Genomic DNA, 14,292 nt, shown 5'->3' with positions numbered 1-14,292 from the left:
AAATAAAGGATCTATTCATTAATATGCTTGAATGAAATGTTGGCCTTTAAAAACATATTGACGTCACCAGAAAAAAGTTGAATACGATGTGTGAACATTCATGCTTTTACATTTATTTAGTAGTATAAAGAAGAATGTGTGGTTCTATAATCCATTACTGAAAGAATACCATTGAATTTCATATTACAAAGTTTTTTCCTGAAAAGAGAGAATATGAAGAGTAATCATAATTGTAAAATTCCACTTATTAAATATTTAGCTTTTTTCAAATACTATTTTTCTCATCAGGTTTTGATTACAATAATAAGGGAACACTTACTCAAAAGCCATTCTTGCCACATATACTAGTATAACTTCATGCTGAGATACTGAATCTTTACCACATTTTTTTCTCTCTCCTAAACGGAGTTCATACCAAGTAGAAAATTAAATGGCTTAAATAAATTTTATTTATTTCCCTATTCTATGCACTGTTCCAGAAAGGACATAAGACATTCATTATTGAGTTAGTCCAATTTTAGTACCAGTCACTTCAGTGACGGAAGAAAGCTGAATCCTGTTATACTGATAAGAAATTTGATTTTTAAAAACAACTCCACTTCATGCATTTTTGTAAGAGGCAATACTATTTGAAAACAGGTTTTAACTTATGTTTGTGCAAATTTTAAGAGGAACTGAATTCTGAGCACCTCAAAATTGTTTGGTCCAGCACAGTAACACTTACTGAATATTGAATAGATGCCCAATACTGTCCTGGGAGTGGTCTTCATAAACAGATTAGGAACCTCCAAGGATCTATTTTCATTACATAATGTAAATTTTATTCACAAAATAACTAAGTTTACTACAGGTAATGTGCTTCTTGAACTTTCCCCCAACAATACTTTGTATAGCATCCTATACCTCTCCTCTGTAGCAGTCTTCACATTTATAAATAATTTGTATATAATTATTACACTTTTGTTATACAATTTCCAAGAGGCAATCCATCGTATTCATTACTATGTGCCCAAATCTTAGTAATAGCTGACCCTTAGCAAGCATTTAATCAATTTTTGTTGCATGAAGAACTTTCTGAAATCATCACTAATGGCCACTAGTCAATGCATACCTCCTAAGATATGAGGGCATAGTCCAAAACTGTCTCTGACAATTGGAAAATATTTTTGAAGGTATCTGTTTTATTTCCTTTTAAAACTCATTTGACTTTTTAATTCTCATCCATTATGTATGATTTTTAATATGAGCTGTTTTCAGGAAAAATTGATACATTAGGCATATGCATCATAGTTTTAAGAATACAGCTGTTGTGTGTGAGTGTGTATAGTGTATGGGCTTTGGAATTAGGGACTTGTTCAAATTCTTGCCTTGATTTTTAGCAAATAGTTAAGTCAGCATTTGAAAAATAGGTTTAAGAATGCTTACCTTGAAGGTTTTTGTTGTTGCTGTTTTTAAGAGAATAACATGAAATTGTACTTAAAATAGTTGGCCTGCATAATATATACTCAAGTACTGGCTTCCTTCCGCCTCTTACTAGAAAACTTCTAGTTTCCCTTTTAAGAATCTCAACTTCCATATGATTCTTTCCATTAAGATATATTAGATGGTCAATAACTGTCAACTAAGAACGGAAAGATCTCATTCTTTGAGCCAGCATTGTGTCTGTTCATCTGCAGAACAAAATTCTTTTATTGAACATAGTTAACACCTCATAGATGAAAAGTTTCTAGCCAATATTTTTAACCAGTGCCAACAAAGTCCACAGAGAAACATTAAATTGAATTAATTTTTTATTACTACTTATTTGACACAAGTTTACTTGTCTTAGACAAGTGAGAATTTATAAAATCTGTGCTTTATTGCATGGATAGGAAGTAGAAATGCAGTTTCTTGGAAATTAGCGATGGTGCTCTCCGGAATACTTGAAGATTCTCAGTGACTGTTGCAAGGAATCACAAAGGAGATCTTTGGTCCAAAGAAGACATCTCTGGAAAAAAAAAAGTTAAATCTAGCTATAAGCTAAGGTATATATTAGTTTTCTGGGTTAAAAATGAACAGTGATTTGCGGGATTTCAGATATGATTATTCGTTTTAGGTGAATAAAGTAGAAAAAGAATGAGTGGGAGGACTTGCCACAGGAACAACAAAGACCAAGAAGGTAATTAATTCTTTTACTTTCCCTCCATTTTCCATTGATAATATGCTATCATTTCTTTACCAAAAAAAAAGAGGAAAGATTAGGTGATTTCAAAACCTTATAATTATGCTAAAAACATTCATTCCTCTGCTATGAGTGGAATGGACCATGAACTTTAAATCTACAGGTAAAACACATTCAAATTTTCCAAGAAAGTCAATAAATAAATTTCTAGCTATTATAGGGAAAGGAGAAGTGTTAAGTTACTCTACTCTTGTTGGGAAGGTCATATAAGCTAATGTATAAAAATGCATGTGATAATACAAAATTGTATATAAGTGTAAGGTAGTATGATTACGGTTTATTAGAAATATACTTAGTATATAATGTACAATATGATAACTATTGTTAGCACTGCTGTAGAGTATATTTGAAATTTGCTAAGAGAGTAAATCTGAAAGTTTTCATTACAAGGAAAAATAAATTTGGGGGGTAACTATATGAGGTAATAGATGTTAACTATAACTAAATTATTATGGTAGTCATTTTTTAATATGTATTGGTTGACTCATTTGCCATATACCTTAAACTTGAAAAGTGCTGTATGTCAATTATATCTCAATAAAAAGTGAAAAAAATAGGATGACAAATTAAACTGTGATTACAGGGTGGGAAAAGGGAACTATACTTAGCAAGGTAAGTTTGTTGACACTAGGAAAAGGATAATCCAATATCAGATAGAAATTACTTTTGTATATCAATACTTCTATTCTTATCCATTAACACAAAATTATATCATGAAATAAATACAAACACATTTCTGTAAATTGGATTCAAGTCTTACAATTACAGAAAAAGCAAAGATGGTATTTTAATATTACTGGTAGATGATATTTCATTTACATGGTCTGGGAAAAATTAAATTATTTTGTGGAATCAGTTAACTCAAGTCCTTGATATCATCATTGAATACAGTGATTCTGAAACTTCATCATACATCAGAATCACCTAGGAAGCGTGTTAAGCCATAATTGCTATGCCTCACCTCCAGTGTTCCATGATATAGTAGGTCTGCTCTGGGGCCCAAGAATGTTTGTGCACTTTTTTTTTTAACGAATGTTCCTTTCTTTTCTTTTTTTTAGTGCATTTTTATTGATTTCAGATAGGAAGGGAGAGGGAGAAAAGGATAGAAACATCAATGATGAGAGAAAATCATTGATTGGCTGCCTCCTGCATACTCCCTGCTGGGGATTTAGCCTGCAACCTGGGCTCATGCCCTGACTGGGAATCAAACCGTGACCTCCTGGTTCATAAGTTGATGCGCAACCACTGGGCCACACCAGCCAGGCTGGAGATGCACTTTGAACAAGAACACTGGTGATATTGAAGCTGCTCTTCTGAGAACCACACATTAAGAACCAACTGGCTTGGTAGAAAAAAATGAAAAATATCTGGTCCAAATCAGAAGACCTGAGTTCTAGTGCCAGTACTGATATGAACTAGTCACATAGGATGGTGCTGGTCATTTTATCTCGCTGTACCTTTTCCTTGATCAGATGGTTACATCTGCCTCTTCTGCCTTACAGGTTTCTTGGAAAAATGAAAATATGATGACATGCTAAAAGTAATTTGAAAAGGCCAATTTAGGTATGAAATAGCCAATATCATAGTGTTTGAAAGATTTCTCAGTAACCAAGGGTTTAAAATCAAGAGTTGGAAATATTTATTGACTTATCTACTATTATATTATACTTAAAATACATCTGCTTTCCAAGTCAGCGGGAAACTTTATTTAGTTTATTTCTGGTTAACTCATACACAGAGCTGGAAATTTTTTCTTTGACCATTACCAAACTTTTCGATCCAGTTAATTACTTGATCCTGTTTGCTGACATCTTTTTTTTTTTTTTTTCTTTCTGGAAATACACAACTTTTTTAATGGAAGCAAAATGGGGCAAGGACGTCACAGCCAACAGGGATTGAGCTCAGGCGAGGCAGGGCCGGTGCTGTGCCCGGGTCATGGAAGCCACAGCAGCCTGGCAGCACCGAGCGGGGTGGGGGCCTGGTCGTGGGGGGCCTGGGAGAAGCCCAGGCTGCCAGCTTCATCCCTGGGGAGGAGTGGAGGCTCTGGCCCAGGTGGTTCTGCGAAAACCTCAAGGGTGGGCACCTGGCGGCTCCCAGAGACTCCTCAGCTTAATTACTTAATCACACCTCGCGAGTAATCAATCAACCCAGGAGTATTTAACCATAGCACGCTACAGTGAGCCTGCGAGCTGAGCAGCTGAGCGAGCGAGCTTGGCCGGGTGGGAGCTGAAGAGGTTTAAAATATCAACCTTGAAGCTGACCACTGCTGCTGGTAGATTTTTTTGTGATAAAAAACTGATAGGGGATTTAGATTTTAATAGATTGGAGTGTTATTAATTTTCTGGATTTCATTTAGTTCTATTAAAATCTGCCAAGTCCTGTTTCTTTTTTTTTTTAATTTTAATTTTTTATTGATGTTCCACAGAGAGTCAGAAACATCGATGAGAGAGAAACATCGACCAGCCGCCTCCTGCACATTCCCCCACCGGGGATGTGCCCGCAACCCAGGCACATGCCCTTGACCGGAGTTGAACCTGGGACCCTTCAGTCCGCAGGCCAACGCTCCATCCACCGAGCCAAACCGGTTTCGGCAAGTCCTGTTTCTTAAATGAAAACATTTAGTTCTATACAGAATGGTGATGATTCTAGCAAATAGCTGAGATTTGAACAGGATTTTACTAAAAAGGGTTATTATTTTCATCAAATTCATTATAAAGGTTTCAAAAAGGAATCGTTATCCATACGTTTCATAGAATATATTTTGTGATTACATTTCCTTACTTTGGGCAGCAGAGCAATTCGCTGAAGTTGCAGTAACAGATCATCTCACATCCCTTTCCATCCCAGAAATGATCCTGGACGTTAACATCAATCTTTGTCAGGTCAGCTACTCCTTCTGGAAGACTGTGACAGTTGCGATCTTTTAGTATCTTTCTGTAGCAAGAGAGGCGATTTGCAGGCATGGTTTGGACTCCTAGCAGCAAAGTTAGCCCAATGGTGACAAGTACTATAAATTTCATTTTGGCTTTTGGCCCTGAGATAGAATAAAAAACAGAATTTGTTAGTGTTAGTTTGTTTTTAAAGATGGAATTTGTCTGAACATAAACTTCTTAGCATTCTCATACACTCCTGGGTAGAAAGAGTTGATCTTTTCTACTCTCTGTGGCTCTCAAAGTGTAGTTTAAAACCATCTACAATAAAAATCACTTAGAATATTTGTTAAGAATTAAATGCCTCAGTTCCACAAAGAAATACTGATTAAGAAATGCTGGATGAGGGGAAGAGGTGGTGGTAAGACCCAAAATTAGCATTTTAAGTACTCCAAGTAATTTTTTTATATTCAGTAGAGAAAAATTGCTTTTAAAATATTTCTATTAATTTCAGAGAGGAAAGGAGAGGGAAAGAGAGAGATATAAACATCAATGATCAGAAAGAATCATTGATTGGCTGCCTCCTGCACGCCCCTGACTGGGGATCGAGTCTGCAACCCGGACATGTGTCCTGACCAGGAATGGAGCTGTGACCTCCTGGTTCATAGGTTGACTCAACCATTGAGCCACACTGACCAGGCAGAAAAATTGCTTCTTAATGTGATAAAACTGACAAATTTTTAGGATGGAAGGCTTTCCTAGGGCAGTCGATTTTTTATCACTACATACCCAATGGCTAATACAATGCTTGGTCCATTTTTCTAGTGCTTCTCTGAAAACACACTTTTTTGTTGTTGTTAATCCTCACCTGAGGATATTTTCCCATTGATTTTTAGAGAGAGTGGAAGGGAGGTGGAGAGACACAGAGAAACATCAATGTGAGAGAAACACATCAATTGGTTGCCTCCAGCACGCACCCCAACCCTACCGGGGATTGAGCCTGCAACCAAGGTATATGCCCTTGACCAGAATCAAACCCGGGATCCTTCTGTCCATGGTCTAATGCTCTATCCACTGAGCCAAACTGGCTAGGGCTGAAAACATATTTTTAATCTTGAGCAAGAGTCTATAGAAGTTTCATGTTATCTAAAAGACTGTGAACTTCTTATAACTAATCCTCTGGTCTTCCTTCCACTTCTCCTCCACACAAATCATTCATTATTGCAGTTAGTAGGCAGTGGGACCTGACACCTCTTCAATCCTACATATGTGTCTTTGCCTTGTTGCCCCCTCTAACTTCTTCCCTTTACATTAATTTCTGATCAAACCATCCATTAAGGACAAACCTCAAACTCATCTTTCCTAAGAAACCATTCTGATACAGCCCATATCATTCTAACAGTTCCCTTGCTCTCTATTTCCATAGCTCTATATGTATATAATCTGTACTACAAGAACTGTGAATTTGACTAAATAATGCCTTGTCATCGTCAGCATTTTTCATAAGCCAGTGAACCATATAGAGTATGGGAGTGGGAAATTCACAGAAAGCCATTTGACCACTTACTGAATTGGTCATTTTATGGATTTACCTAGAACCAGGAAGGAAGATTTGGAAAGATCATAAAGGGCCTTATAGGACATGATAAGATCTTTAGATTTTATTGATTATACAGGACTGTGGGGATCAGGCCGAAACTGGCTCTCCGACAACCCCCAAGGGATCCCGAATTGTGAGAGGGTGCAGGCCAGGCCGAGGGACCCCACCGGCGCACGATGGGGGTCGGGGAGGGATCATGGAGGGCTCCAGGGCATATCCAACCCATCTCGCCCAGCCCTGATCAGCTGGACCCCAGCAGCAAGCTAACCTAACAGTCAAAGCGTCTGCTCCCTGGTGGTCAGTGTGCATCATAGTGACTGGTCAAATGGTCAAATGGCCAGACACTTAGCATATTAGGCTTATATATGTATAGATTGAGAAACTATTGGAAGATTTTTATTGAATAGTAATATGATCTTATTTATGCCTTTGTGTTTAAAGTTTCTTTTAGCTCTCTGCAGGTGTGCTATGGTGGGACAAAATCAGAAGTAGAAGAGGCAAAAGTAGATGGAAGATATGACACAAGAGGGAAAGAATCAAGACTAACGCTTACATTTTTAACCGAAAGGTACTGACATTTATTGAGCTGAGAAAGAATTGAATGGAGTCAGTTTGGGGGGAATGCAAGAGTAAATTTTGGGGCAAGTTAAGTTTGAGATGTCTACTACACATCCAAGTAAAGATGTTGAGTAGGCAGCTGAATATGAGTCTGAAGGTCAGGGCTGGAAACACAAATTTGAGAGTCATCAGGGTATTTATTGATAGTATTTATAGCTATGGGACTGGCAGGGTAATGAGTATAGATTCAGAAGAGGAGAGGCAAATAACTGACTAAGGGTGAGCCAACACTCAGAGGACTGGAAGAGAAGATGCCAGCATCATAAAGGCAAGGACTGTAACTTTTTTTTTTTTTTTTTTGTCTCTTCTCTCAGAGCGCCTCCTTCAACACTGGGCTCACAGTAAGTATTCAAAAAACATTCACTGGAGTGAAAAACAAATTGCAGGAAAAGTAAGTCTGTATGCTGCCATACCACACACCTCTTCTGACTGTGTTCATGCCAGAGCATAAAATAGTGTTTCTGTCACAGCCTCAGTCACATACTAAGATGGAAAGTTCCACATCTGGCAAGCACTTATTGGTAGTTTTTCTTTTAACACTTTAGAAATTACATGCTTGAACTGACATCTTCTCATCTTCTTTTACTTAAGTGCCAATAAATAGCTTTAACTCTTATTTAGTCAGTGGAACAATGTCTGAATGTTCCTGTGATACATTGGTTGGTTTTTTCATTAGAAGACACCAACCTTAGTCCTTGGCAATCCATCAAGACCATATATTTTCAAGTTCCAACAAGATGAAATGACTTTGGCAAGTTTGAAGCAAACTGCTCTATTTTTTTTTTCTCTTTCAGTTGAAGTACATGCACATAAAATTCCTACTGGAGTACATCCAAATTATAAAAGAAAACAAAGCTAAAAGCTGAATATCTGAAGGAATAAGAAAGAGACCCTCAATTAGTTTCTATTGGATTTTGGACTCAATTTTATGTAGTTAATATTGTTCCTTATGTATGATACCATTCATATCCCAATATTTAATAGATTGGCATGATATTAATGGGAATATATATGTCTTATATATTGCCATTGTTCCACTTGAGATATATATAGTTAATCCTCACCTGAGGATATTTTTCCATTAGTTTTTTGTTGTTTTTGTGTGTTTTTTTTGAGACAGTGGAAGGGGACAAGGGAGGGAGGGAGGGAGGAGAGAGAGAGAGAGAGAGAGAGAGAGAGAGAGAGAGAGAGAGAATTAGTTGTCTCCTGCATGGGACCAGAGATTGAACCTGCAATCCAGCTACATGCTCTTGATCAGGAATCCAACCCACAACCCTTCAGTACACTGGCTGGCACTCTAAACACTGAGAAACACTAGCCAGGGCTAATGGCATAATATTTAAAAGATATCAATGCAGAGCATACAGAATTAAAGGCAAAATGTTTTCAACTAAGCAATAAATCATTGCCACCACCATATAGGTAGGGAATGGCAAATCTTGATCGTGTAAAGGATATTTGGCACTAGCAAGCTTTTTGAATGGTTGGAGTTAAATGGAGACTTAGAAAGAAAAATTATTCCATGTAATGGCCAAAACTAACAGGGCTATGTAGTTTAAGTGTTGAGACATTTATGGTGCAATGCTCATATAGGCAGCTGATGCCAGTTCTGGGAACTGCTATTTTAAAAAGTGGAAAGCGACAGAGTTGATGAATTAGACAGAAAGGGCAGTCCATTTTCAGATTTCTTTCAAAACACAGCAAAAGAGAAGCAAAAGCTGCTAAAGCAAATGAAAAGTACAGCCCAGAATCTGACATTTAAAATTATAGCTGGAAGAGATTAAAATTGCTGTCCAGTCTGTCATGTTTTCCATCATCTTTCTTGGAGGATGAAAATCACTGTTATTTGAAACATTCGTTCTCTTTCTTATTAACTGTGATACAAGAGGTTTGTGTTAGAATAACTGAGTCCTCGAGTGAAACTTCTCCAACGGTATGTTGAAGGAATCAAAGTGGTATTAGAAAGTGGAGAAGCCTTTTCAACATCATTAAAACAGACACGATCAGCCCGAATACCCAAAGGACATTCATCAGTGGACAAACGAAGTCCATATCCTCCCTGAAGGTGACCTGCCTTCAGGATGCGGAGAGAATGCTGGAAGACGATATTACTATTCAGTCTTGCATCATTCTAATGCTCTCCTGGCCACAGCAGATCATTAGCATGGAGAAAAGGGCCAGCATTTGGGAGAGCTTTTCAAAGACTGTATACCTAAGTTAAGGAATGTTAAAGGGAAATTTTCACAAGCCCCCAAAGGGAAGAAGGGCTCCCTTTATCTGAGCAGTACAGACACCTTGTTGTGTTTCACGATGGAGACACCAAGGATGAATGCAATGAATCCCCTCTTTATTCACAGATGTGTGCCAGTCTCTTTTCAGGAATCAGCGTTTTTAAAAAGCAAGAGACATTTGTTTCCTTTGGGTAGGTAAACTATACAGATATAGTTACTGCACTTAAGAAAGTATATCCTTCATCATCCTCACATGGTTCTGAGACGTGGAATAAGGTCCTGGTGTGTGGACCGAATTCAGAGTGGACATGTATATTCATAAGAAATAACATAGAGGAAGCTGCCTCTTTCAATCCTCACGATTAAGTGACTTTCCCAGTATCTGTTCTCTTCACCTGATTTGTTTTCCCTTTATACTAAGAAGCATTTATTTTTCAAAGTACATACATCATCTCTTTCGAGGGTCTCTTTCTGCCTGTCTACCTTTCTCTTCGCATAAATACATCTCTGCTCTAATCTATAGCAGTCGTGTGGAGTAGAATAAATGACATAAAATGGTTTTTAGGCAAAAAAAAGTTACGTACCCTTTTCTTCTTTCCTTTTGGTCTTCTTGTCAGAGGACTCTTTTAAAATGCTCCAACTCGCTGGGTGAGTTTGGGCAGAAGGAGAGGAGAGGAGGTGCTGGAAGGAGGTGCTTCACAAATGAACCTTTGTCTGCCTTGTCTCCCGCCCGGGATTGACAGACTCGCGGCTCCAGCCAAGACTCTCGGGGAGGGGAGTGGAGGACTGGGCTGCAAGAACGGCCTCCCTTGGGTTCTTACACACCAGGCGAAGATGAGCTAAACAGCTCCTTTACAGAGGGAAATAACGAGTCTATACAAGAACCTCAGGGAGGCAGACTTGGAGCAATAAAATATTAAACCCGAGGGATTTATAAAGAACACAGAGAGGGAATTTTTTTTTTTTTACCTGAAGAAAAGTGTGTGTACACAGGCACATACGTGTGTGTGAGATGCAGACAGAGAGACACTGAGACAGGGAGACAGGGACAGAGAGCTAGGGAGAGAGGGGAGGAGGGGGAGAAGGAGATGGAGAAATGGCTAATATGATTTAGGAAAACAGCTGAGCGCCTGTTCCTCTCTCCTGGTTTCTTTGTGTTTTGTCACCAAGTTTTCTTCACCATCTAGATCCCTTGTTCTAACATTTTGGTTGAAAGTATATTCCAAATCTCATTACCAGCCAATGGGAAGCAAAAAGTACACTGACTAACAGAGAAATCTATTCTGTGTCTCAGAAATAAAGGCACAAAAGGAATTTCACTCTGTGTTGAGCAAAGAGTACTGGAATGGTAGCATCTGTTAACTATCCTTCAGTTGCTGGGTTTTTTAAAAATTCAATTTGGAATAGTGTTGCTGGAGTTGGAAATATTATAATAGAACAGGGATCATCTAGACAGAAAATGGAGAAAAGGTCATTCTAGGTTGTGTTAACAAAAGCATGAAGGTGAAGGATTGGGTAACAAGTTTGGGGATCACAGGTAGTTTTGTGTCCTGGAACTAGCGATGGGGGAGATAAGATTAGAGGGATAGAGAGAGGCAAGTTGATGAAGTACCTCATACACTGTGCTAAAAGTTTTGGATTTTATCCTAAAGGTAAATGGAAAGATGATGAAACATATTTAAAAGGTCAAACCCCTGACTGCAGAATGAAAGAATTATGGTGTGGGAGGAAAGCGACTAGAAACGGGAGAAGAGGAGCTCCCGCGGTAACACAGGAGAGAAGACAGGAAGCACCACTGAGAAGATCTGGTGACCAATTAGGTTTTCATGTTTAGGGCAAAGGTAGCTGAGAGAAGGACAGGAGACTTTATTAAATTTCAAAAGTTTGGACCCTTGGATGAACAATGCTGTTCTTCATCTTTGAGGAAAAAAATGCAAAAAGAGCAGTTTGGGATGCAGCAGGTGTGGGAGAGAGAAACGAGTTAGTGAATGAATGTTGGATTTATAGAGCCCTAGATGGAATTGGGAATGTTTAGTAAGCAGTTTGTTAAATGTGCATGGAGCACAGAAAGAAAGTATGGGCTAGAATGTTAGAATTAACTGGCCAACTAAATGTCAACTAAATAACTAATCGAGTTATGCAATTAACACCCTTAGGTCTGAGGGCCGACACGCTAACCACTGAGCTACCAACCAGGGCTGGCTTCATTTTTATATTCAGCAATATTCAAATCCATACAATAATATACCTGGCATTGTGTTTCTTGCATGCCTGCTTCATGTGGTACCCTAGACCTCTTTAGTAACTACCTACTGCCTCTGGATCATGTTCCTAGTCACTTAGAAAAAAATTGCCCCTAAAAAGCACATTTGGATCTTGGTTTCCTAGTCCCTGTTGCCTGTCAAACATTTACTTATTGCTAGTTGGGCTTCCCATCATTTCAAGGGAGAATTGTTGAACATTATTAAATTTTTTATAATATATTTTTATTAATTTCAGAGAGGAAGGGAGAGGGAGACAGAGATAGAAACATCAATGTTGAGAGAGAATCATTGATCAGCTGCCTTCTGCACTTCCCCTACTGGGGATTGAGCCTGCAACCCAGGCATGTGTCCTTGACCAGAATTGAACCCGGGACCCTTCAGTCTGCAGGCCGACGCTCTATCCACTGAGCCAAACCAGCTAGGGCAACATTATTAAATTTTCAAATGCCTGCTGCTGCCCGGCTGGTGTGGCTCTGTTGGTTGAGCATAATCCCATGCACCAAGAGGTCATAGGTTCAGTTCCTGTCAGGGCACATGCCTGGGTTGCTGGCTCGATCCCCAGTAGATATTTCTCTCCCTTCAGTGTTTTATCTCTCTCTCCCTCTCCCTTCTTTCTCTCTAATCAACCAAAGGACTTGTATGCATGCATATAAGCCTAACCAATGGACACAGACACCAGGGGGGTAAGGACATGAGTGGGTGGGTGGGGGGGGGCAATAAGGAATAAGGTCACATATGTAATACCTTAATCCAAAAAGAAAAAAATTTTTCTAATGGTTAACAAAATAAAAATCAATGAAAACATATTTAAAAAAATGTTTTAAGTGCCTGCTGCTATTCATCCTGATGTCTATTACATGCAGCTGCCCATTTGAGAAGCAATTGATTGCAAACCAAGACCTGCGATTGCAGAGGCTGCCCTTGTGACTTTCAACTTAGGGCTCCAATTTGCAACCACTGTTTGTTTTCTTGTATGTAGAAACTTCAGCATTTTTCTTTTGTTTTCTCTCCTGATTGCCTATTACTCAGACCTTTTGTTGAACCCTGATTTATGTTGCTCTGGAGACGATCTGTCTCTCTGAGATAGCCTCCCAAAGTAAACCTTTTCTATGAGATAGGTAAGGCCATCCAGACATACTGTCCAGATTTCTAGAAAACATGTCCTGCTATATTTTTATACGACAGCCTCTCTCTCTATGTGTGCATGTTTTATCTATATAAGTATATTTTATCATATCAAGTCTAATCAGGTTTGTTACAAATGGGAAATCCCCACAAATTGGTGACAGAGCTTAAGCAATTTGATCTAGAACTTAAGCAATTATGTTAAGTACTGGTATTAAAAAAATAGAAGTGCTGGTATTACATTCGAAAAGCGAGCTGATTAGCATTTCCTAAAAAGCAAACAAACAATAACAACATTAAAATCCTCCTAATCAGATGAAGTCTCAAAAGATATTTTGCATCTAAATAATAGTAGACATCCCACACCTTAAGCTTGTGGGGGAAAAAAATGGGAACACATAAATTCTTCCCCTGATTTCCACCTGGGAGCTCATGCATATGACCTGATTTAGAATCTGCGGCTCCTGTGTTCCGTAATTGACCCCTTTCTCTCATTTCCCTCAGGCTTCAATCCTGCAGGAGTCACCAGAGTGGCAGTGCCCGGGAGAAGCAGCAGCAGGTTTCAACCTTCAGGGTTCTTCCCGGGAGAGAGGTAGGACCCGTTTTATGGGAGTATCCTCGACAAAAGGAGTTTCTAATAATAAGGCTAATGGAAACTTAATTCACAGCATGTTTGTTGGAATAATAATGAGCTACAGACGAAATTTCCTTTTAAAATTCCTTTAAAGTAAGTTAAAAAGAAACAATTAACCTGTTTTATTCACTTAATTATTTTTGAACTCAGTAAAAGAGTATTCTTTTTTATTAAAACTATTTAAAGTTTTCCTTAAGATTTTCTCTGAACTTGGAACATTTGTGCTGAGAATGCGTTTTGCAACTGGGTGGAACAAGATAATCTCTGCTACGCAGACTTAGCTTTCTGCCACCAAAGTGGAACTTAAGGAAAACGACTCCATTGAGGAGTCTCAAGTGAGGCCCTTGGGGAAAGAGCCGAATCCCCTAGGAGCTGTTGTGTCAGATGTTGAGCTGATGTCATGACAACTACTGGATGAGAACTACCTTCCAGAGGCATTCATAATGGAATGCAGTTTTGAAGGTCCAATGTACTTGGGAACTGCTGGATTTCAGACCGGCAGCCGTGGCTATAATGATGATTAGAGGGGGAGTCTCCTTGCTCAGAAACTGTTAGAGCAGTAAACACAAGACCTCTTTTACCTGAGCATAGAGAGTGTGATGTCCACTGGGAGTGCTGGGCTTTTCACAGCATTTCTACATAGAGGTTGTAAGCACGCTGAAGAATAAGATCTTTAAATACAATAGAAATAAAGCCAGTAAAATGAACCTCAGGAGTGGAATGCGTTAA

At 38.7% G+C, this 14,292-nt stretch overlaps 1 protein-coding gene across 3 annotated transcripts in view; it reads right to left on the bottom strand.

Annotated features, from left to right (window-relative positions):
- Nucleotides 1-1,126: 1,126 nt before the first annotated feature.
- The window catches only part of SCRG1 (stimulator of chondrogenesis 1), a 94,647-nt gene continuing 81,481 nt past the window's right edge, over nt 1,127-14,292 (bottom strand). For 2 of the 3 annotated variants that reach the window (XM_081090648.1, XM_081090649.1), the window contains exons 2-3: nt 5,003-5,255; nt 1,127-1,987 (exon numbers count right to left, since the gene is read on the bottom strand). In XM_081090648.1, the coding sequence (XP_080946774.1) occupies nt 1,933-1,987; nt 5,003-5,241 (294 nt within the window). In that variant the 5' untranslated portion in view covers nt 5,242-5,255 and the 3' untranslated portion in view covers nt 1,127-1,932. Of the gene's footprint in view, nt 1,988-5,002; nt 5,256-10,124; nt 10,260-14,292 lie in introns of those variants that run through there. The other variant, XM_081090647.1, reaches the window with a different exon arrangement.

Source organism: Myotis nattereri (genome assembly GCF_964212035.1).
Source record: "Myotis nattereri genome assembly, chromosome: 5".
Lineage (NCBI taxonomy): Eukaryota > Metazoa > Chordata > Mammalia > Chiroptera > Vespertilionidae > Myotis > Myotis nattereri.
This window is presented reverse-complemented; position numbering and strand designations above follow the sequence as displayed.